The 25,857-nt window shown below is 36.5% G+C and overlaps 1 protein-coding gene across 1 annotated transcript; it reads left to right on the top strand.

The window, feature by feature from the left end:
• Window positions 10,795-23,498, top strand: LOC109833636 (SKP1-like protein 1B). Its single transcript, XM_020401379.1, has 2 exons — window positions 10,795-11,266; window positions 22,975-23,498. Exons 1-2 carry the CDS (start codon window positions 10,880-10,882, stop codon window positions 23,245-23,247), a joined length of 660 nt encoding a protein of 219 aa, XP_020256968.1. The 5' UTR covers window positions 10,795-10,879; the 3' UTR covers window positions 23,248-23,498.

Genomic DNA, 25,857 nt, shown 5'->3' with positions numbered 1-25,857 from the left:
ATTTTAAAGTAATTACTTATATTGTATGTTTGATTTCTTTTCAGATCACAAAATTTAATTAAACTATTATTATTTAAATAGATATTGTTTGTATAAAAGTCAAAGAGAATCTCACACGTATCTTTGATCTCAATGCCAATTATAATACTTATATATGGGATTTGGTCAAAATAAATTTTAATTATTCTAGGGGGAGTAGAAAATAAATGGGTTGATTTTGGTGTTAGACTTCATTATTTAAAGAGATTAATTTCAAGAATTTTAACTCCAAAATGATATCACAATTGATGTAGATGATGAAGACACTGCTCTAGAATTGCCCAATAAAAAGAAAAAAGTAGAGAAAGATTGATCTTATCTCAATTAAAATATGAAATAAAAAGAATAAATGATAATATTTTCTGAACATCTTTGAAGGAGGCGTATTCGCCGATGAAGGCTACAAATAACTCTGCTTGCCACAACTCCTCCCTAGTAAAGGAGTTGTTCAATCAAAGTACGCCAACTCTGATGAAGAGGGCTCATCAGAGGCGACGCTAACGCCAAGCTCGTCAATTTTCCAAAGCGTTGGGACAAGTCGATGAAATTCGTTACTATGCAGACTTGGAGTCTAGGAAGCGTTAGGTAATCCAGCCACCCTAACGACAAGTTGCTACTACTTCCACCGAACCATCGACGAGAGAATGAGTTCTTATCAAAAGGACTCGTTCAACCTTGAAGGAGCGCATCCAAAAATGACGCGCATGTGCTGCACACGGGCATGCCTTTGTGCGAAAAGCTCAAGGCATGCAAAAGGAAGAGGTGACCAAAAGATCACCGAAGTCCAAACAAGTCTAGGTGCCGAAGGTGGAAACAACGCCAAAATCAACTCAGAAAGCCTCTGATCCCGCTCCTCTTGCTCCCACACCTCCGGCGAAGCCCTACGATAGCGTGGATCTATCGAAATTTATAATTCCGATGAAGGATCGCCTGGGTCCTCTACACGAAGATCAAGGCAAACCTCTGGTGAATAAAACCTGAGTAATTCCTTAGGCTGGGGGTCGTACAAACACTCCCGTCAAGCCAAAGGCTATTCAAAGGTGTCCCGCCACCTCTAAACAAATCAGGGCACCTCGTTGTACATGTTAGTGTGTCGTGCATAAGAGGACTCCTGGTATCAATCGCTCGGGGTTCGTATTGAAACCCAGGAGCCCGTTAATACCTCACAATCGCAAGGGGGTGGTTCTAAACGTGTGACTCCTAATGTGACCTTGAATCATTCAAAGGCGACAACAAATCATCCTGAGAATATCAACAAGGTTCTTCTTCCCCAAAAGAAGGTGTGTCCATCAAAAGATAACGTTATACTTGGGGTATCACACCAACAAGTGATGGAGTGTTCCAATGAGCTGCACCATCAGGCTGGGGGTGTGAACAAATCCTAAAAAGATGATGTCCGAGAAACTAACTCTCACTGTCCATGTGAGGGGCTTATCAAGGTAGTGTTATCAAAATGTAGCTGTCCCAGAATCATTTCACAAAGGGTCATGATATTCGAGAAACTTACCACCGAAGCGTCGAAGCCTAAGCTAAGACGTTTCCACGGGAGAAAATCCACTGTTCAGGATGATGAATTCTCTGAAGTCGCCATTAATATAGTTGACAAAAGAAAGTCTATCATTACTTCAAACAGCTCTAATCCCGACTTTTCTCCTGGAAGGAAAGTCAATTCAGGGATAGCCCAACGAATGTCTCAGCTCCAGCTAGAAGCCATCAGACATAGGGATTTCCCTAGGATGCACGAAGGATTGTCTTCAGAAGATGAACTGTCGGATACTTGCTCCGTAATTGCCTCTAACGACACAATTTCCAGCATGGGGGAAACAAGGGAGTCGTTCATGATCACTTCTAACCTAGTGGCTCAAATGCTTCAAGAGGCATTATCTCGACAGCAAGAAGAGCTTAGAGCTGAAATGAACATGCAAATGGAACCGAACATGCAACGGGCGAGGGAGTTACATGACCAACAGCTTCAAGTTTTATCGAATCAGCAAGCTGAATCCAGCCATCACACTCAGAACGTCGTACTTGACAGCGATCCAAAAGTGGACGAAATACCCCTCAAAAGTACTAGGGGTGGTCCAATTGCATCCCTCCGTAACACTGAGGGTGGTTCAATTGCACATCTCGATATCGCTGGGGGTGGTTTAGTTGATCTTTCTCAACATTTTCCGAAAAAAGATGCGGACGAGGATTAGATGATGAAAGAGCTAGAGAATAAGGTCAACGCCTTGCTATCGGCTTAAGAATTGAAAAGGACAACCATTTCATGTCCATATCTAAGGGAGTGGGACACAATTCTGTAGCTGGTGAAGTTCAATCTGATTAACTTCATGTTGTTTGACGAGATAGGCTCACCCACTCAGCACTTAGTCTACTTCAAGTCCCATCTGGAAGTGATCTCTGAACATGAGCCATTGATGGTTCGGTTATTCGTAGGCACCCTTCATGGGGCTGCCTTCGATTGGTACCGTTGTCTCAAGCCGGGGAGCATCAACTGCTGGGATGACATGGAAACCATATTCCTTAACAACTTCTTTGACGATGACACTAAAGTGTCAATCGGAGCTCTTTTGACGAAAAGCAAAAGGAAGGGGAGTTAGTTGACAGGTTTGTCAAACGCTTCCACAACAAGGCGATGAACTGTCGGGATCCGGTCACAGAGAAATTCATGCTACAGACATGGAAGGAATTAAAAGTGTGCGGTGAACAGGCTGAACGCTTTCTCAAAAGGAAGAAAACCGAGAGAGGCCAACCGACGGCCACAACCCCTACAACTACTATCGACAGTCATTAATAGCAACCTTGGAGGGAACAAAGGACTCTTCATCCGAAGTTCCAGGAGGAGTATTCTTTCGAGGATGAAGAAGTTCCATCTATTTTTAAGTACCTCCTCACCAATAACAAAATCAAGATGTCGTTGATCACAAATTAGGAGGAAGCAAATAATACTTCGGATCCGAAGTACTGTGCATGCCACAAGAGGGTCCATCACCCCACCAAGAATTGTATTACGCTAAAAAATAGCATTCAAGCCTTGGTTGACGCTAGTGTCATAAAGCCGAAGTAAGCCGAGTGAGAACGGTCTCCTCCGATAGGTATATGAGGTTAAACTGCTCCCTTATCCTCCGACAAGTATATGAGGTTAAACTGCTCCTTGCTCCTCCGATAGGTATATGAGGTTAAACTACTCCCTGCTCCTCCGAAAGGTATATGAGGTTAAACTGGTCCCTTATCCTCCGATAGGTATATGAGGTTAAACTGCTCCCTAAACCTCCGATAGGGTATATGAGGTTAAACTGCTCCCTTATCCTCCGACAGGTATATGAGGTTAAACTGCTCTCTGATCCTCCAACATGTATACGAGGTTAAATTATTCCCCTATTGCCAACGGGAAGTTCCTGGAGGATACTATACATAGTGTTCTTAAGGATAACTCGGCATTAAGATGATCATCATATTCCCACTGTGATTCACGGGAAGTTCTTAGAAAATACTACAGACAGTATTCTTAAGGATAACCTAAAACTAATTCTTAATCATGACAAAAAAATAATTAAAAAATATCCCACAATGGCTATTTAATCATTTCCAAGATTATTAAAACTCTCTCACTGTGAATTTGAGTCCTTTCACAGACAAGGGCGAAGCGCATCCCATCTGCTTCGATCCCCGTTGGAACAATCCCTGGGATCAATTTCACTAACTCCCACTATGATTTTCCAAGTATTCTTTCATTGAGATGAGATTTGGAGACTTCATCAAGTCAATCTTCCCTCGCGAAACCCCCACTCTGTAATTGTGGAGTGCTTGATGATTCATAGTCCTCCACCGTAAAATCCCTCACTGATCAAATCAATTGATGGTGGGTTCACTAAAATTCTTCCTGGTTCAATCCACTCAAACTCTCGTTGTTTATTTGTTGATCCATGATGGTTATCAAATCTCTTTTCATATTAGGTCCATGTGGCTTGACATCGAAAATCCCTACTGAGTGATTTGTACAAGTCAACATTTGTACCACACTCCCACTGTTTGTTTGGTCAAACCTTCCTACAGTTGGGACCAAAGCCAAAATCCCCTCTCAATTCCTTCCATGAACGAGAGGTCCACTTTCAAATTGAGCGATCAAATCTATAAATTTAGGATCATCTCAAACCCCCACTTTGAATTTCTTCTGTACTTGGAGATAGAATATAAAATTCTTCCTCTCCATAAGACAAAATAGGGTTAAGCCTACGCCTAATACGCGTAGCCGGGTAGTCTATTCTCGTAAAAAAGATGAAATCTACATATTCAATATCGTAGCACTAAGGGAGTTAACTCTCTTAGCATAACGTCACGTGCGAAACAGGCTTAAACAATCTGCATGCTAGTCCGACTCAAACGGTAGTCGGTAAAGGCATATCAAATCCGTTGATGGCTGAGGATTTGCCAAAAATCCTATAAGTGTGATAGTCACTGACGCACCAGCTTCATCAGTTGGTCTCGTAACTTGAATACACAAGACAACATCAATATCGCGTGAAGAAGCCTCTCCAGCGGTTATGGTCCTCCTCGCTCCAATGCCTTAAGAGCCTAAACTGTGTAGACTCTAATTAATGTACGAGTATAAATTGTGTTTACACCGGACGGCGCATAATCAAAGTCAATACCGGTCAACGTGTAGTCATGGTCAACGCCGGTCAACACGTAGTCGTAAATCAACGCCGATCAAAGCGTAGTCATGGTCAACACTAGTCAATGAGTAGCAATGAAGGTCAATGCCAATCAACGCTTAGCCGCGAGTCAACATATAGTCATGGGTTAACGCTTTGCGATAAAAGTCAACGTCGGTCAACGCGTTGTGATGAAGATCAATGTGCCAACAGTTTTCGCCAAAACAAGGCTCGAATCCATCCTAGGTTAAAAGATAATCTCAAGAGTTTCAACTGTAACCCGGACATGAATCCCCGACAGAGATGATCAGCTCAACGTCAACTCAGCGACACGAGTTAAAATTAGAAATCAACACAACAATTTCAGTTTGAGACTTCAACAACGGTCAGACGATAAATGCAACACCGGAAAGATTTCAGCTATTCGACAAAATACTGAATAGACTAAGAATCAAACTGAAGCCAATTGCAGGTTCTCTTATACCGACTGAAGGTTGGACCTATCACATCTAAAGTATTTCAGGCTCTTCTATAAAAGAACGAGACTGAAACACTTTGGAGGGGGTATCTAAGGCGTTGAAAATTACCTATAGGTTACCGCACGTAACTTGAGGCAGAGAGAAGATAATGAACGCTACTATCCGAGTTAGGAAGGATTATCCGATGTTAACAAATGCATAAAGCAAGTTGGCCAGGCATACAAGTCAACGAGATGATCAAACGGTGATGAAGCAATTCGACCGGGAGTTATGTTTCGACCGCAAAAGATGAAGCACCACTCGTGTCTTATCCACTCCGCATGTGATCCACCTATAGGAGGTTGTAGATCTCTTCTCCGGCTTTCTGACGCACTTTGAATCACGTCGTTCCAAAGACAGTTAAAAGACACAAAGACACAAAGACAGTCCCGGCCAAGTCCGGACAGTCCCGGCCAAGTTTGGACAGTCCCGGACAAGTCCGGACTATCTCGGCCCCGAAAATGCTGTCTCACGCCTATTTTTCACCGTTAATCACCCAGATTTTGGTATATTCTGATCCAAAGCCTCTCCAATTGATTTGAACGTGATTTAACTGAATATAAGTGGGAATCGGCCGTTCTTATCCGAAAATTGGGCTCCCGAAGCCTATAAATACAACCCTAGGGCATTCATTTATAGAGATCCGGAATTTTCGAGCCTTGGCGAAGCCCTGTCGGGGTGGAGATTGAAGGAGCACGAATTTTCAGAGAGGAGAAGAAGATCTCGGCGACTTATTTAGCATAAAGAGGAATAGTTTGAGAGATCTGCATCCGGTTCATCCGCTTCCCTCGAAATCGCACCTGCTTGTGATTCTCAAGAAGAGTGGGTATCTCATATTGCTGAGATATTCGCTTAGTTTCTTGTCTCCTTTGCGAGGCAACGAAACCGTTCTTTGGATCTGATCATTTGGTGGTTCACGGATAAACCCCAACACAGGCAAAGATCCCGCGCAAGCAGAAGACCGATAAACGATCTCTGTGCTTGTTCTCAGGAAATCTTTTTGTTTGTTTTCATTGTAAGGAAAGTCTTATAAAAAGACCTAATTTTTCTTCTATTTTGAATCTGTAATCGATAAACATGTAATGGATTCGAAAGCAATGAAACAGATTTTCGACTCGAACACTTATCAAATATGACAAATTTTTATTGATTTTGGTTTTATGTGATTTCACTTGATTTATGATTTCATATGAGTGATTTGTTTTCATTTGAAAACTTTTTTCATGATTCTCATGTTTTTTATTCTTTTAATTTCATAAATCTATTTATACATGGTGTTTATGATTGTGTATTGAGACACACTTTTTCATATTGATATATCTATATGTGCTCTCATAGTCTTGTTGTATGTGAGTTTTGCCTAGAATGATTTCATCTATGCTTGCTCACATGCTTGCCTTTGTATTCATTTCATACATTCATTAAGGCATTTTGATAGGGGGAGCTATTCCCTTTTATTTGTTTTTATACTTACCATGCTTATATGTAGGGGGAGCTTTCACTCTCTTCATTATTTTGTTTTTCCCTTTTTGATGTTGTCAAAGAGGGAGAAATATTATGAGTATTCTTGCTTGTTTTTATGCATGATAATCATAATTCATATATTCATTTCGTATTATGCATATCTCTTTTTGTAAATTGTTTGTTATCATCAAAAAGGGGGAGATTGTTGGCCTTTTTGTTTTGATGATATTTTAACAAATAATTTACAACTAATATTGTTTGTCTAGTGTTTGTGTTTTTGTATTTATTCTAGGCAAACAATACGTTGGAGGTTGGGTGGAATTGAGCTTACACGATAATATCCAATTGAGGTTGATGGAATATCGGAGTGAAGCATTGCACAATTCAAGTCAAGATCCAAGTTTAAGCTTCATCCGCAAGTTTACTAAGTTTAGCTACATCGAAGATCAAGATAGCTTGGGTAAATTAGTATAGGTTATATTATATGTGTTTAATACTCTAAGTTCAATATCATATACACACACATTTTATTCTTTTCTATGTATATATATAGTTATATATATACACATTTTGGTTTTATGGTTTTCTAGTTTAAATATGAAACTAATGAATATAGTTGGAAAATACATTATTGTTTCATATATTATTGTATTTGGAAAAATATTGAGTTATTGGTTTATGGACTTGATAATACTAGTTTATATCCTTTCCTAAGTCTATAAATCCATACAAAAGGTTTCAAAACCTTGTTTAAGTCAAAATATCAAAAACAAGTGTATTGACATTTCATATTTTGACCTAGTTTGCAAAATGATGAGTTTTCACAATTGGGAAGTGGAATTTAAAAAATTCTTTTTGTAACATGTTCATTTTCATATTTATAAATATGTCCCAAAGTTTCATAATTTTTAAATTTTATTTACTATTTTTAAAGAGGGTTTAAAGTTGGTTTTTTCTGTTTTAATCAGGCTAATATTGGGAGTAATTTTCAAAACAGACCCGTTTTGAAATTTATTCTAAAAAAACGACCTATTTCAAACTTAATTTTAAAAACCGACCCAGTTGACTGAAACTGGGTCGGTTTTTGAAAAAAAAAGCTTCACAAACTTTACGGGAGTTGAACTCCCGTGAAGTTTATTCTCATAACAAAACTTCATGGGAGTTCAACTCCCGTGAAGTTTATAAAGTTTTTTTCAAAAACCGACCCAGTTTCAGTCAACTGGGTCGGTTTTTGAAATTATATTTGAAATAGGTCGTTTTTTGGGAATAAATTTCAAAACCGATTGGTTTTGAAAATTTGTCCGGCTAATATTGTGTTATCAGTCGACTGATGTAAATGTTCAGTCGACTGAAAAATGGCTGGAATAGTCAAAACATTTATGTTTCTTATTCAGTCGACTGACCAGTCGACTGATGAGGTCATCAGTCGATCGACGAGATCGTCAGTCGACCGATGACCTGAAAACTGCCTGTAACGGTCTGCTCATCAGTCGACTGATTCATCTCATTAGTTGACCGACGGCTCATAACAGTTTGTATTGGTTTCCTATATATACCCCTTCATACCTTAGTTCTAAAATTAATAAAGAAAGTTTTTAAATAAGTTTAAAGTGTGTTTAAGTTTGTTTTAGTGTTTGTTTTAAGTTTGATTTTGTGAAGCAATTTTCACAAGGGCTAAAGGAGATCATCCATTGGTGTTTGAGCATTCAACTCTTCTCCTTCTCTCTCTTGTTATCTATAGAGAAGTTTCCTTAAACTCAATTCTAGCTATTTATTGTTTTTGATGTTAATTTCCATAAGCTAGACTTTATATTGAGTTTATAATTGTTTTACTTTTTGCTTACACACACAACCATTGAGCTTATTGTATTTTTATACATTGTATAATTTGGGTTGTGAGTTTGTGTAACTTAGAGTGTGAGCTTACACTTAGTTCTCATATTGGATTAGAGAACAATTTATTTATATTCGTGCTAAATTGTGAGATACACTTTGTAATATACTTGTACACCGAGAGGATTGTGTGATGAGAGACGGAGTTGTCCTAAGAGAAGTGGCGTCAGTAGTAAAGCCTAGAGAGAGGTTGTAAATCCGTACACTTGAGGGAGACACAGGATAGAGACCAACATTTAGAGAGTGTAGAATGGGATTGCAAGAGTGTTGATTGTAAAGTTTTCGGTGAGCTAGAAAACCGAGTGTGAAGTGTAAACGTTATTCGAGTGATCGTCGAAAACCCGGTTGTGTAGTGGATTCTCCCTGGGAGTGGGGAGCGGAGACGTAGGTCAGAATGATCGAACTCCGTGATCATCTTTGTGTGTTTGAGTTTGGTTTAGTGCACTTATATTTTGTTTATCCTTATCGCCATTCTCCCATTGTTTATTTTATCCACTATATTGTTTGTATTTATTTATAGTTTATTTGTTCTTAGTTTTTAATTGGCATAAAATCGGATTATATTAGCACAAACCCTATTCACCCCCTCTAGGGTTCTAACACACCCAAGCTAGAAGTCTTCATTTAGTTCAATCGGGGTATCGGAATGAAGCACAATATTGAGTCTTGACTTGAACACGCAAGCTTCGTATCATCCTAACCTCTTTGAATGTCATCATTATGCTTGATTTAGACTTGAATACATATAGGAGGAAAAACACAAATACTAGAAACAAGATTAGAAATTGTTTGTTGATCATCAAAAGAAGATTAGACAATATGCTCATAAACATGAGACCTAACAAGAATAACTAGTGTTGGCATTTTGGTAGTGGACTTTAGCCAACATTGACTTGCTCTCGGTGGGCCCCATGGCTTACACACGCCAACGAGCCCGTGGACCTAGGGCGATAAATGGTATCAGAGCAGTTAGCCAGCTGAAAATATGGAGCTAAGTGCTACACCGCGTGGATGCGGTGGAAGCCACCTCTAGAACCCGTAGGAGCAACCTCTAGAATCCACATCGCTTGACAAGTGATACCGGGATATGCTAATTAAAATAAAAACACTTTATTAACAGAAATTTATTCAAATAAAATAGATAATGAATTTAGTAATATTATGTGAGATCATTAAGATTTGAGGGACTAATTTCAAATATTTCTGACCAGCAAGCAACTTTTGGCCATATTTAACCATCGGGCGAACAAAGAAAATAACATTGGATCAAGGATAAAAACCAAAGTAGTGGAAGGGGTCAATAAGATTTTATTAAAATCCGGGTATCAAAATAATATTTTGTTGAATTTTGGGTATGAAAGTTAGGTTTTGATGAAACTCGAGCATCAAAATTAAATTTTGTTGAGCTTTAGATATCAAAGTTAATTTTTGTTGAACTTTAGGTTCTTTTTTTTGGACAATAGAGAACTTTGAGGTATCATCTCTGGGGATACTTCAAAGCAAAGAAAAACTTCATGGTACTAAAGTTAAAATAGGAAATAAATTTGGGTATCTAACTTTCACATAAAAGTTTGATAAAATTAAAGTTGTAGGCTAGAATTGTCAAAATATAATTTTTTGGATAGAAAGTAGAATGGAAAATTGGATGAGATTGCATGTTGCAAGAACAATAGACGAGTGATTTTCTGAAACCCAAATAAGTAACGATGACAATATAAAATAGAGCCTAATTTAAGCGGGTGGTTTCCAACCTTCGATGGGTTTGATGGGGGGCGAAATCGCCATTTCCCTCAATCCATTAGAGGACGAGAGCTACTTGCGCGTATGCGGATGATTCTGAGTGGATATGTAGTCTTTATCAAGTAGAGCGTACATTAAGTGTGGCTCCTCTGTAAATTAGAGCCACATAATTGACTGGTTTGAGAGGTGGGAGAGAGAGAGATGGAGGATTATGGATTGCCCTTGGGACTTATTGTTGACTAGATTAAATTGCGTCCCGTAGGCCATTTGAAACTTGCGTGGGGACAGGTATGGTAAACCCGTTCTTTAAACGGGTCGGATATCCTGACCCATTCCGGGTCAGGAACTTGCGTGGGGGAGTGGGGACAATATTATACATGAAATGACCGGACCCGTTTGCCACCCGACTCTGGTTCCTGAATAAATCGCAGCCGTCCGAGGATAGAAGACCGATCAGCAACTATACCCGTGTAAAGGTATTGGAGGTCGCAGCCGCCTCGGTTTCTTGGTCCCTCTCTAGGGTTAGGGTTAGGGTTTGGGTTTGGTGTCCCATCTGATCGATCCGCAATGGAGAGCAAAAGGGGGGAGGAGGAGGAGATGACAATCACTTTGAAGTGCTTGCCTGGGGGTGTTGAAGTGGTGCTGTCGCCAGAGAATGCCGAAGCAGTGGCTAAGGAGTCACTGAAGATATGGGAGATGATCAACAGCGGCGAGAAGGAGGCTGGATTCCGCGTGGGAGAGGGGGTCCTTCGTAAGGCGATGGAATACTGTTACGAGCACGGCCGGCGCAAGAGTTATACTCTTGTCGATTTCATGTACGGGGGCCAGTATTATCCTCCACACGAGCACCCGGCCGAGTATGAAGCGAATAAGGCCGTGGATGAGGGTCTGAGGGATTGGGATAATGATTTTATTCGTGGTTGCGACACGGAAACCGTCTTAGAGCTCATAACTGTAAGTACCGCCTCATTTTCTTTTGGGAAAATTTGCAAAATAGACCGTTTTTGCTAATTATTTGGCAAAATAGACCGTTTTGCTAAATAATTAGCAAAATAGACATCTTTTGAAAAAAGATCGATTTGAAAAACAAGTCTCAGAAAACATACGGGACTACTAGTCCCGTATGTTTAGAGCCAACTAATCACGGATTAGTGACTCAGAAAACATATGGGACTAGTAGTCCCGTATGTTTTCTGAGTTCATCTCAAAGTTTTATGAAATAATTAGCGTTTACTAATCCGTGATTAAAACATACAGGACTATTAGTCCCGTATGTTTTCTGAGCTGTTTTGCAAAATAGACCTCTTTTTGTCCTGTTGGTAAAAAAGAGGTTTATTTTGCTAATTATTTAGCAAAATGGTCTATTTTGCTAAATAATCAGCAAAACCGGTCTATTTTGCAAATTTTCTCTTTTCTTTTTCTTTCGGCTGCAAGCTACGCGGCCTACATTCAATTGTTAAGACTTGATCGCACTTAATTAGTTGTTTCTTCTTGAACTCGTGTCATCTGTCAAATCAAAATGATTTCTGTAGGGTGGTAAATCTGTACATTGCCCAAAAGGCAACTGCAACTTTTGATTATTTCTCGCACTTTGATTGTAGGTGGTGACCAAGGCTTATTGCCGAGGCTCACATCCTTGGCTCAATGTCATGGAATAATTAACTGTTACACATTAGCTTAGGCATATGGCTTGTTTCCTTTCACGATACAGATCTGAGCATGTACTGATTTACTGACATATCTGTCCTCCACCTCTATTGGAAAATTATACTTTCACTGCCCGGCGCCACCACCGGAAAAGTCCGACCACAGGTCGAGAAGCAGCACGGGTTCCTCACCCATGATGTTTTTGGTTGTTTCTGTTTGCAATTTTCAGTGTTGTAAATAGCGGCAAATAGCGGTGCTATAACGTCGCTATTCGCGGTCGCGGGGCTTCTCCTCCCCGTTTTAGGTGTCAGCGGTTTGGTTAAGCGGTAAAAAACTCTATCGGCTCGAATAGCGCGTAATAGCGCCTTTTATCGCTAAAAAGTGCTTAATAGCGCTAAACCCCGCTACAACTCCTAACAAAAATCTGCCCGAACTCGACCCGTACCCATTTCATTTAAACCCTCTCCCAAACCCAAAACCCAAGTGTGCCCTAGCCGCCTCTCTCCCGACTCCCGACTCCCGCCTCTCTCGTTCACCAACAGCGACGACTCGTCGACTTCCTCACCAACAGCCACTCCCGCCTCTCGCCTCTCTCGCCTCCGGTCAACACCGACTCCCTCATCAACAGCAACGACTTCCAGATTCGTGGACTGATCAAGTCGCCTCTGGTCAACACCGACTCTCTCACTTTCTCCGGCGACACTTCCCTTCGGCAGCAGCATCTCCTCTGTTATGCAGCGACTTCGTCTGCAACATAGAGAATAAGGAAAAAAACTAATAATTTGATTTCTGATGTTATATTTCTTCAATCTTCATTCATACAACAATCCCGAGCTGCATTTAGATAGCATTGTTGCATCTGTATAATTTCTCTACAAACACTGGGTTCTTGCTTGAAAGTTTATCACACTCATGCAAAAGAGATACATATATGTATGTGTGTGTATGCACACACTAATGTGTATGAGGTGGCGACTCATTTTGTTAAGTGAGCTATCATGAGATAGTGTGGTGAGATCCACAATTATTGATGTGACTAGCAAAGTGGGCCTCACCACATGGCTATCTCTTGGTAGCTCATTTAGCAAAATGAACCGTCATCTCATACACATTATTCCCATATATATATTGCATGTATGTTTGTGTGCATATCAATTTTTTATTTGGGAAGGTAATTTGGAAGATCAATGAACTACAACCGATGCAGTGTATGAGAAGAATCCTTTGGGGCTAGTTTCAGATTTATTTTTTCTAATTAAAGTTGTATGTCTATATTCACCCTCGTGAGAAATTAGGGCAACAATGTATTGTTGTTTGTGTAAACTGCACTTAAATATTCCTGAAATTTCTCTTAAATACCTAAGGTTTTTTAGATAAATACCCGACACATTTGCCGGTAAATAGTTAAGTACCAAATATTTTTGAACGGTTTCATGTTGCTACCTATGGTTTGTTGATTTTCAACAAATTCTAGTGATGTGTTTTTTTGTTGCCATGTCTTATTTTCATCCTTCCTTTACCCTTACACTTGATTTAATTTATGAAACATACCCTTTTCTTATATGATGCATGCGACATGTAATTTTTGTTCCTTCTTTACCCTTATGCTTGACTTAAATTAAAACTCTACCCTTATTTCATATGAATCTTTTTTCTCATATACTTTTGGTTCCTTGTTTACCATTACACTTGATTTAGCTTACATACTCTACCCTTATTTTGTATGAATCTTATTTCCCCCCAAAATTTGTTGTCTTCTTTACCCTCATAATTGGTTTAATTTAAAAAATATGCCCATATATATGTTATATGAAGCTTAATTCTCCATGAGTGTTTTTTGCTAGGAAAAATTTAATTCGCTTAAATTTTTTTGCGTAAAAATTTCTTGTTAAGAAAAAAATAATTTGATTAAATTTTTTTTTGCATAAATCTTTTTTGGAATAAATTTAATATTTCTTTTGCAGTAAAATCTAACAAGAAAACTTATTCACTATAACAAAATTTGTTAAAAAAAGTATGCACACTACTGAAAGTATGCATTTTTGTTGTGCAATAATATACTAGAAAATTTAATATACTAGAAAATTTAATTATGTATGATACCCATGCTTAGGGTTATAGAAAACATGCACAAGTGAAAGTACCCTAGAGGGTGGTGAATATGGTAAACAAAATAAATGTGCAACTAATGAAAAACAATTCGATCAAACACAAAATTTGACAATAAGCAAAAATATAAAGGAGAGGATAAGAGAGAGTTAGCCAGTCAAAGATAACGATATGTTCATGAGGTTCGGCCACTCTCGACCTACGTCCTTGACCTCCTCTTTCGATGGTAATCCCCTCAATCCGAATTAAAAGCCGGAACTTCTTACACAATGATCTTCTCAAGATCTAGTTCTCCACACAATACCTCACGGTACAAAGATGAAGATAACGATCTCTCTTACAAGAATCTTATGACAAGGATAAAGAGATAGACTATTGAAGCATTAGGATTGTGAGGATGTGAAAGTGAAAACCGAGAAGAGAAAAGCTTGAGAATGAGTAGAAAAATTTAGCTTAGAAATTTGACAATGAAATCTCAAGTTCACACATCGATAAAAAAAAAAAGTCTTGAGGACTATTTATAGCCTCTCAACCAAATCATCTTCAAATCAAATCAAATCTGTTTAAAATTGTTTTCAAATTATCAAATCAAATTAGCTTCAAATCAATTTACAATCAAATAGCCGTTACCAAAATAATACGGCCGGTCGACCGAACACGACCAGTCGACCGAACACGGCCAGTCGACCGATTGGTTGACTGCCTCAAAATTTGATAGTCACCGAAATTAAATTGTTTGAAATGGTTTTTGAAGAATTTGTCAAAACGAACTTTGAAGTGCGTGTATAGTCCTCTAATGCTTCAAAAGTTATCAAATTTATTTCTTGCCTACAATATGATCTAGACAGAAGTGAAATACAAATATTGCTTACAAATGTATATTATGCTTGAATATAGATATTTGCTAAATTTTGTTGTTAATGAAGCTCTTCTTGAGTATATACTTGAAAACTCTTCTTGAGTGGATATTTGCTTGAGTAGAGTTTTGAGCATTTAAGGCATCTTCATCAACTTGCCTCCACCTCCATGAATATCATCATTAAATTGCAAATCCATCCTTCTTTTCATGACACTATGTTGCTTGATAAACATATTCCGTGTCGGATCACTTGACAAGCAATTAGTACCAATAATGGGGTTTGAAATCATCATAAAAAACGAGACCGAGACCTAACAACAAGGACTAAACACATAGTTAAGCCAAACATTACTATTAATTAAAATATAGTATAGCCCTAAGATTACATCGAATCAGTCAATAGGAGGACGCAGCCTCTTACGAAAGTATGATAGTCGAGGTTATTAAGTATGAAGGTAGGAGCCATAGATGGTTTAAGGCGAACAAGTTGTTGAGAAAATAGTCCTTCAATGCATTGTATTCTGCCTGCTCCCTTGGCAAAGTGCTTGCCCACTCATAGCTCCTCTTTGCATGTTCCATACATCTTCATAGGTCCAAGTCCTGTCTACAGGACAGAAAGGGCAAACTAACTGCACTGTCCACAATGATGTGTTGCCTGCCTTGCGATTCCTCGACCTCGTAATTTTATAGATAACAAAATTGTCCACGTTGATATTATTCCCTTTTGTCTATAAACAATGAAAAGAAAAAAAAGAACTAAAAGTAAGGGAAAATAGAAAGCATTAAAATGGCAAAAATAAGAGAACTAAACTTAGGGAAAATTAGAAGTGTAACCTCACCAGGAGCTAGACTAATGTGATCATTTGAGAAATGAAGTGATCCATATCCGTAATCTTCAACATAATCACCAGAAAGTATAAAGTTTCAGAACGGAGAAGGACATGCTTTGAAATGTAACATATCATGATTACTGACGCAGATGATTTGGTGTAGATTGTGATAACTTTTCTTTGGTATTTATAGATTCTTCAATTGTTGGTTTAGTTTCAGGTACCTAAAATACTCATTACCTTCTCTGGTGCCTAAAAATTTGCAAGGTGAATTATAAATTGCAAGAACAATAACAACACAAATCATAGAAACTGAATAATCACAAACACAATATTTTATACTGGTTCCATCTCCCCGGAGTACATCCAGTCCCCAAGCAAATCCCGTTTGAGATTTTCACTATGATTTTGAAACCTTACAAAATCATAACAAATCTGTCCAATTGACAAGATCATGTCAATTGCAACCAATCTCTAAACCAAGAGATCTTCTCTCACACCCGAGAGAAACCTTCTTTGAAGTAAAATCACAAATTTTTATAAGCCTTAATTGTGTAATGAAGTGCAGCAATGGCTTAGGAACTTTAACTCTCTGAATATTGTCTAATCAAATGCTAGTAATGATTGGAAACAAAAGGTAATCTCAGATTTTCAGTTTTCTTTTCTTGATAATAGAACGAGAATTTTGTGTCAAGAGAGAATGAATTTGATCTTAATTTGAATCTTATATGTATGAATCTTAGTTCTTGTTTTCTGATGTTTAAACCTATTTATAGTCTCTGAAATGACATATTATTAAACCCAAATAACGTCAAAAAAACGGCTATAAACAGACACTAAATCAAAAATCAAACAGTCAGAAAAACTGTATTTGTAGTCGACTAATTGTCTTAGTAGTCGACTAATCTGAGTTAATTCAGATTCTGTAAAGTCAATAAATGGGTTAGTAGTCGACTACTACAGTACATTAGTCAACTAATCTGTAATTTCACAGATTCTGTAATTTGACTACTACAATACCTTAGTCGACTAATCTGTAATTTCACAGATTCTGTAATTTGACTGCTGCAGTACATTAGTCGACTACTACAGTACATTAGTCGACTAATCTGTAATTTCACAGATTTTAGAATTCTGACTAAGGCTTTGAGTAGTCGATTACTAATGGTATTAGTCGACTACTGATACATGTATATGAGATAATTGATATGTTTTGAAACTCACTCTATATGTATCAACTCTAATGGTTAACTTAGGGGATTTCTATAGTTAACCACACACTAAGCATGTGTTAGTGTGTTCTAAATTAACTTAGGGGATTTCTATAGTTAACCACACACTAAGCATGTGTTAGTGTGTTCTAAATACTATGTGTGTGTATGTGTTGTGAGTGATCAATAAGCATGTGTTAGTGTGTTCTAAATACTATGTGTGTGTATGTGTTGTGAGTGATCAAGGCTTGTACAATTTTCTAAGCAAAGGAAAATGCAAAGTTATGAAATGAACACATCTCCTTTGCTTGTCTTGTGCCTTGAACTCATCCTGCACTTTAGTTGACATATCTTGAGCATATTGAAAGTTGTTATCTACATTGATATGTTAGTGCATATATAATACATATAGTAAGTAAATTGTTATCATCAAAATTATATCTTGGGGACAAGATATCCAACAGCGTCAATCCAAAATTTGAAGAAACTATCCATGAACTAAGAAGGGAAACACAATTTTGCATCATGAATTTAAAATTAATCGAGAAGAGAAACAAGCCTACTATTAAACCACATTGCATCATGGCCATAATTTCAGTTCATGGATTTTTAAAGATGGAAATCAATTATAATTGTATCACATCGCCTCATGTGTAAAGCCTGCTATTATATAACATTGCATCGTGTCTAAAATTTCAGTTCATGGATATTTTATAATGGAACTATGTTACAATTGTATCACATTGCATCATTCAAAGTCTACTATTGTATCACATTGCATCAGGTTCAAAATTTCAATTCATGGAAATTTAATGATGGAATCACATTGCATTTTAGCAACTAATATGCATTTTAGTCAAATTTGTTTTTTTTTTTGCTTTTCAAAATCAAGCTATTTAAATGATGGATAAATCTGTGTGGAAACACCATCTCCATCCAAATTGTTTGCCAATCAAAATTTAGAAACTCATTTAATCAACACCACCAAACACTAAAACCATGTGTGCATTATTCAATTTAACCCATAAAACCTTCATGCAAATATACCCGAACTTAAACAGTGAAAAAACCATCCAAACCCCAACCCTAGCCCTAACCAAATATTTTCAACAAGTAACAAACACTTTCTAACACATGAGAACATAAATTTAGACAAGCAATTTCTCAAAATTATACTAAAATTTTGAGGGAATCATACATCGTGTCAAATTACCTGACTTAGGTCAAATTCTAACCCGGATCATTGCAAATTCTCTAGAAATTCACCTCCTCTGTCAAATTACCTGACTTAGGTCAAATTCTAACCCGGATCATTGCAAATTCTCTAGAAATTCACCTCCTCGAGGATCCAAAATCGCTTAGGTCAAATTCTAACCCGGATCATTGCAAATTCTCTAGAAATTCACCTCCTCGAGGATCCAAAATCGCGATGCACTATTACAGAACCAGCTTGAAATTGAACTTTACCCTAACCCACTACCAGTTTGCGGGAATTTTGGAGAATTTGTGGGCATTTGGAAGATTATAGGTGAATTTGGGAATTTTTGTTATTTATAGTGTTTATTATAACGTACTAGGTGAATTAAACAGTTAAAGAGGCATTTCCGTCTTTTACATAGTTTTTTAAATAACAGCTTACTGTTTCAATGGCAGGAGACCTTGGGTACTTATTTGAAGGTTTTTGAGCCTTGTGTATTTAAGTAAAATTTGCGGAAAACATTGGGTATGCAAGTGTAATTTACCCTTACCGTTTTGATAAAATTGATGGTTATTTCTTACAGCTTGTAGATCTACATGTTTTCTTTATCTCCACACTAAGTGTGTATCCTAATAAAAGGGATCTATTAAATCGTATTGTACAAGCAAAAGTGTTTTCAAAATTTGATCTAAAATCTAGCTATTAGCAAATTCAGATTGAAGAGAAAGACAAATATAAAACTGCATTTGTTGTCCCTTTTGGACATTATGAATGGAATGTGATGCCATTTGGTTTAAAAAACGCCCCATCTGAATTTCAAAACATTATGAAAGGAATACTAATTTCTTATACAGATTTTATTCTATCTTATATAGATGATATTTTGATATTTTCTAATACTTTTGATCAGCATATAAAACACTTTGAAATATTTTGTAATTTAGTAGTAAGAAATGGGTTAGCTATATCTGCCCCAAAAATGAAATTATTTCTAACTCAAATTAGATTTCTAGGTCATAATATTAACAAAGGAACAATGATTCCTATTGATAGAAGTATCGAATTTGCTTCTAAATTCCCTAATGAAATAACTGATAATAAACAGTTGCAAAGATTTCTAGGAGCATTAAATTATGTCACAGATTATTATAAAAATTTAGCTCAAGATACCGCTATTTTACATAGCAGATTGAGAAAGAATGCACAACCTTGGACTAATAAACATACCGAGGCTATGAAAAGAATTAAAATAAATGTTAAATGTTTACCTTGTATTCATCTAGCAAATATACGTTGGTTTAAAATAGTAGAAACAGATGCCTGACATACGTGCATATTCTTGTACTAAGTTGTTTTATGAAGAAGTAAAGGAAAAATATAAAGTCTATTCTTATTAAGTAATTTTTATATAGATAAACATGTAAGATTTATGGCAGACATGATGGTAAGTTCTTCGGAAAAACCCGTGATACGGGTAAAAAAGTAAAAAACGCACAGCTGACAGAATATAATTCTGATCTTGAACTCTTAAACAAATGGACTATTCCTGATGTTCCTAATAAGGATATATACAAAATTGGATGTTTAGATTATAAATCTTTAATTGTCATTAAAACTCTTGAACGAACTACTACTGTAGATCGAGATGAGCAGACAATACAGCTACTTGGTCTAATAGATATAGAGCCCTATATGGACAAATATAAATATATACATATTGGCTTAATACAAATAGCCTTTAAACCCTTAACTATCCAAGTGTTAAACACTTCGTTACTAACTTGTTTAAGAGATGCTAGGTGTCTCGATTGGACCCAATAATTAATGGGTATAATGGAAACTAGTCTAAGTAATGGACCAGTATATTTTAATATATATCCGAAATTAAGCCTATCCTTAACAGATCCTAATATATTAGAGGCAATAAGCCTAAATATTTTCAATATCATCTTTTGGGTCTTGAGCATCAGGCAAAGTAATATCGCCTTCCACAGATTCTGTGTTTTTTGATTCATTGGAATCAAAAGCCTCAAAAAATTGCTTTTTCATGTAGTCAAGGCATCGTTGCTGAATATCAGACTCATTAGTCTTAGGATATTTTCTTTTCATCATCCTTGCAATCTTTAGCATAATATTATCTTTATTAATTTCTTGAGACATAGTCGTTTCCAGAATCTTATTATTCTGTGGAATTATCTATTCAATTTGCTTAGCCTTTTCTTCTACAATTATTCCTGACCACCATCTATTCTTTAAGAAAATTAAGCTGATTTTCTTTTAATAATACATTTTTGACTTCATTTGGTAAACGAGTTTGAGGATCTGTAATAAATTCAAAGATTAAATCTTTACTATTATAGGTAGCTTTAATGCTTTGAGTATTTATTTGACTTATAGGCATTATATTATGCAAGAAAGGGGTTCCTAAAATAACATGTTGGGATAAATCTTTTACCAACACACAAGGGGTAGGAATACATATTCCTTGTACACATATATGTGCATTAGGTAATTTATATCGAATGTCTAATTTATGTCCGCTTGCACCACTTAAAGTTTGAGTGGTCTTTTCAAAATATTTTGAAGGAACTACTCCATTAATGCAGTTTAAATCTGCGTCACTATCAACTAGTGCTATAAGATCTGGTATAAAAACTTGTTCAACTATTGCTAAAGTTATTTTAATATACAACTTTTGTGAAGTAATTTGTTGTAAAATTTGAAGAAATATATATATATATATATATATTATATATATATATATATATGAAATGTTTCGCCAAATTGCTCGTGACATATGTATCTCATACATATATACTTTTTTTAAATTGATGTCAGTTTACATATTCACCTGCAATTATCACAAAGGTACCAGTCTGTTCCTGTAGCATAAGAATGCTTGATTTTAATTCTAAGAATTGCAGATTTCTCTCTATTACTATCCTTCTTCATACCTTGTACTACTTAGAGCTTTAACAGTTGAACATTCCCTTGCAATGCCTTGAATTTGTAGCTAGAAGCCTAGAACTGAATTGGAATAGAAGGAAAATTTTATATAATTACAAGATTATTGGTAACTGACGTTTATTCGGTTTCTTCTAATATGATTATGTATCATATATTTCATTGTTAGAGAAGGGATTCAACAACCTCTTTGATTCTGCACATCAGCTTATAGATCATGATATGGTAAGCAGTTCTAGCAGCCCAATATTAGTGGTTTTAATTATTTTGCTGTTGTAATTTATGCCAACACTGCTATAGCCTATGTTACGTGGGTACTTCTAATATGGAGCCGTACCCATACACGACATGTGTCGTACCCGTACTTGATCCCAAAACTTCTCGGACAACTCCTTAAACATATGCATATATTTATTGACACATTATACAATGCATGTTTCATTTAAAACACTCGTCATACATTTCTTGGATATATAACCTTCACTTTACATCCACTTCTACAACTTGCGGGATAAGGGGCGAGTTTATTTCAGCCTTAAGAGCTGCAATTTGAAACAGTCGTTTTAGTTTAGAATTATGATTACATCCTATTGAGTTTCAGCCATGTCCCCATACCCTTTACAAAATTTCCATGTCCCATCCCCGTACAACTTAGGCTACAACACTTCTATATGATGGTATACACTGTGGAAGAAATGATCTGGGCAATATCTTCCTATCTTCCTAATAGATCGTGTTTTTAATGGTCAGACCTGCAAAAGGGTAGGTAAATTTTTTTTGTTAATGAAAGATAACTTCTTGATCTTCCATGCTTTCTTGTAAATTAATGTTCTCATTGTTTTTTTTATGCTAATACTTTCTTTGTCATGCTAGGCACTTTATTGTCCATCAATTTATTCTTGCATTGTTTACGATAGTTTTGCTGATACTGTATACTCCATTTTTGTTAAGTTTATTTTAGATTTTCGAGCCTCATCTCTTCTGCTGAAACAACATTTTCAGTCATCTAGAAGAGACTTTACCTTGATTATGCCTAGAAGTTCATCCATGGCCAACATCCAAAGATAAATGACTTAAAACTTGGTGATAGGGAATTTCAAAGTCTCTTGTTTTTTTTTTCTCGCGCTAGTTATAGGCAACCATTGTTTGAAGTTTGAACTATTCAAATCTACATCTGATCAAGGCATCAAAACCCTACCTCCTTTCCATAAACCTTTTTTTTTCAAAATCTAAAATGTTTTGCTGCGGCTTTTCTTATTATTGTTTCCACATATAATGCATCTCTCTTCTGTACGTGACATGGTTATTGTTGTCCTATTATTGATTATGATTTTGAAAGGGCCAGAGGAGATGAGCATTCTCCGAGCTCTTCTTTTACAGTAATCTGTAGGAAATCTGTTTTTTTAATGGGTGTAATTTAACTAAGCTTGAACATTTGATGTATTTGTACAACTGCAACTCAATTCACTCTGCTAACGTTTGATGTGCTGTTGTTTGTTTTGTGACTTTTATTGGAGAAGCTGCTGAGAGATGGCTAGCAATATGAATAAATGTTTTTTTTACTGGTATGCATGTACGCTTTTATATGCAAATTCTACGGCATATGAATAGCTGGAACTGAATAAATTTTGGTGAAGTGTAGAAGTAGAGAAATGCGAGATCTTATTAGTCTTTATATGTTTCTTCTGTTGCAATGGCACTTAATCAAGTATGCATCTTAAAAGGTTTTCAGAGTGGATTCTTAATCTTGGTGCCCTGTGGGTTTATGTCTAGTAAGTTTTAGTTTTGTCATGAGCATATGATTTTTATCCTTAATAGATAGTATTTTCTCTTGATCATGTTAGGCTACAGATCATCTGGAGATCATCGGGTTATCAGATCTGGTTTGCCAATCTGTAGTGGACATGACGATTGGCGACGCGATGATCGGGGAGACAGACATGATTCAGAAGATATTCAAAGTCAAATTTGACATGATGCCGAATGAACTAGAAGAGGAAGATAACGAGAACAGATTAATGCTGCTTAATAAATCAGTGCTGAAGGAGTCCAATGTGGATAGCTTGCTCGAGTTGATTGATTTTATCTTTCCACCACCAACATATTCACCTAGATAATTTATGTCACGCGTATTCCTGCTTGAAGGATTTACATGATGGTTGAAATCAAGTCTTGCAATGACCGGTTTATGTAGGCCGATTGATCAGGATATGACCTAGAGGTTTCATATGTTTCTTTTCACTTTAGTTTTCTTGGATTTGATTGGTGGTGGTGCATAAATTCTGTTGATAGCCGTTACCTGATGATTCTCTATTTGTATTCTTCCTCCTTAGTTTATTATTTACAATATAACCTATGCTTACACCTACACTTGAAGGGCTGTCTTGCTGGTTTCTCGGTAACCAAAGAAACATGAAATGGGGTAGAAAATAATCAACCATGGTTTCCTCCCATTTTCCCATAATTAAAAAAAAAGAGGTCAACAACTTACGAAGCAATTTTTCTAGAGAGTCAGATCAACCACTCAGAATGTCACACACGATTCTATTTTAAGGATATAAGAATTAATAAAACACTGCAAATGAAACTATTACAAGGGAAAACAGAGAAAAGGAAAGTACTATAGAAAAAAGTGACATGAACATTATAATTTTTTTAGGAAAATTGTAAGCATACCAACTTTTGTGTACTACTCTGATACTGACTTGACTGGGGGGCCTTACTTGAAAATGGTCATTACTCTTTTGTAAGTGTACCAAAGTAGTAGAGAAATTATAGTACACTTGTCACCGGTCTTCTATTTTCTTCCATAAAAAACTTTACAGCCCCTAAGTAAAGACTTATCTTTTGTGTTTGTTTAGTCATAGGAATACAAATGAAAACTTGGAAAGTATCTGACAGCTACAAAACACGTCAATGACATAAAATAAGGAAAGTAGCTCAAACTGGATTTTCAAATTTGTGTTTGGTTCTCCCAATAAAAAATAGAAACACTTTCTTAAAATCCCAACCACGTCATATTTTAGGAGTACCTAATTCTGAGCTACTTGAGTTTAAACAATAGTTGAGTTTTAATGTTAAAATATTGGAGAAAGAGGTTAGTGGGTTTTCTAGTGGGAAGTTTTGGAAATCGATAAAAGCTACAACCTCTTCATCTCTCTCATTATATCTCACACTCCCTCCCCCAAATCCCGCCTCTATTGGAGATGTCTGTGTGTTCCAAATCCTATATCAAATCCCCTAGTCACTTCGATTTAATTGCTTTTTCTCCTAAAAAAATATATTTTTTGGTAATCGATGATTCTATGTAGATTATATGTCGTATCTAAAAATATATTTTTTATATGTAGATTATATGTCGTATCTAAAAATATATTTAATTGCTTTTTCTCCTAAAAAAATATATTTTTTGGTAATCGATGATTCTATGTAGATTATATGTCGTATCTAAAATATAAAGTTATGATTTTTACCATATAAAAGGAGTCTTGTTGTTTGTTTTGTGATTTTATTGTTTTTATTTGTGTGGATAGGATGAATATTTGATGTACGCAAATTGTATTACAAACTTATTAGATATTGGACTATTTTGAGCTAAATACCCATATTGGTATTTTAATTCCACCCCAATTTCTAACAAGGTATTTTAAATAGGCAAACCCGCTTTAAGACATTTTAATTGATCCAACTAACCAATAAGGCATGTTTTCTCGTCGGCTGGCAAATTTCTGACGAGATCTCGTCACGTGCATGGCACGTGATGTCTCAAAACTTGCTTTTAGCGGTGACGACAGCGATGATCTCCTCGTATTCAGCCGATTTGACGGGGTTAGCGATCACAGGCAGCGTCATCACCGTTATTTTATCCTACTTTGGGTTGAATATGACGAGATTGTTGCCGTCGCCGCTGCTAAAAACGAGTTTTGAGACATCACGTGCCATGCACGTGACGAGATCTCGCCGGAAATTTGCCCGCCGACGAGAAAACATGTCTTATTGGTTAGTTGGATCAATTAAAATGTCTTAAAGCGGGATTGCCTCTTTAAAATACCTTGTTTGAAATTAGGGTGGAATTAAAATACCAATATGGGTATTTAGCCGACTATTTTGTGAACGCCAAATCTCAAAAAGTTGTTGTTCCAGTTACGCTTAGAATACCAATTCCATTCAAGTGAACAAAAAAAATTTGAAAAAAAAAAATCATAAGTTCTAGTAGTTCTCAATGCTTATGCATGCAAGAGATAATCATAGTTTTTGTAGATAATTAATAATTTTCTTTAATGTTTAAATAACTGTTAGATTATGCAAAAAAAAAAAAAAAATTAACCATACCATAAAAATCACAGTCTTGGTTACTGTTTATATTTTCAGTTTCAATTACTGGTATATTAAAATCCATTTATAGATAGTACTTGCATGCTCCTTAACTTTGGTATTGCATATGATTATGTAGCTTCTTATTTATGCACAATTTACACATGTTAACGTCATTTGGTCCTTGCAGATGGATAATGTGGAGGAAGAAATGGTTTTGAGGATAATTTCTGGGGGTGCAATGACTGTCTCGATAGCTATGATTCCCATGGTCCTGACGATGTAATCTTGACACACACACACACAACAGAAACACTAGTCCAACTCAACTTCAAACTATTCATGTTAGCGAATAAATAAGATGGGTAGATTCAACTAGCATCGAACACAAGCATTCAGAGTTAACTAGAACA

The sequence above is a fragment of the Asparagus officinalis genome, chromosome 3 (assembly GCF_001876935.1).
Source record: "Asparagus officinalis chromosome 3, Aspof.V1, whole genome shotgun sequence".
Classification (NCBI taxonomy): Eukaryota; Viridiplantae; Streptophyta; class Magnoliopsida; order Asparagales; family Asparagaceae; genus Asparagus; species Asparagus officinalis.
This window is presented reverse-complemented; position numbering and strand designations above follow the sequence as displayed.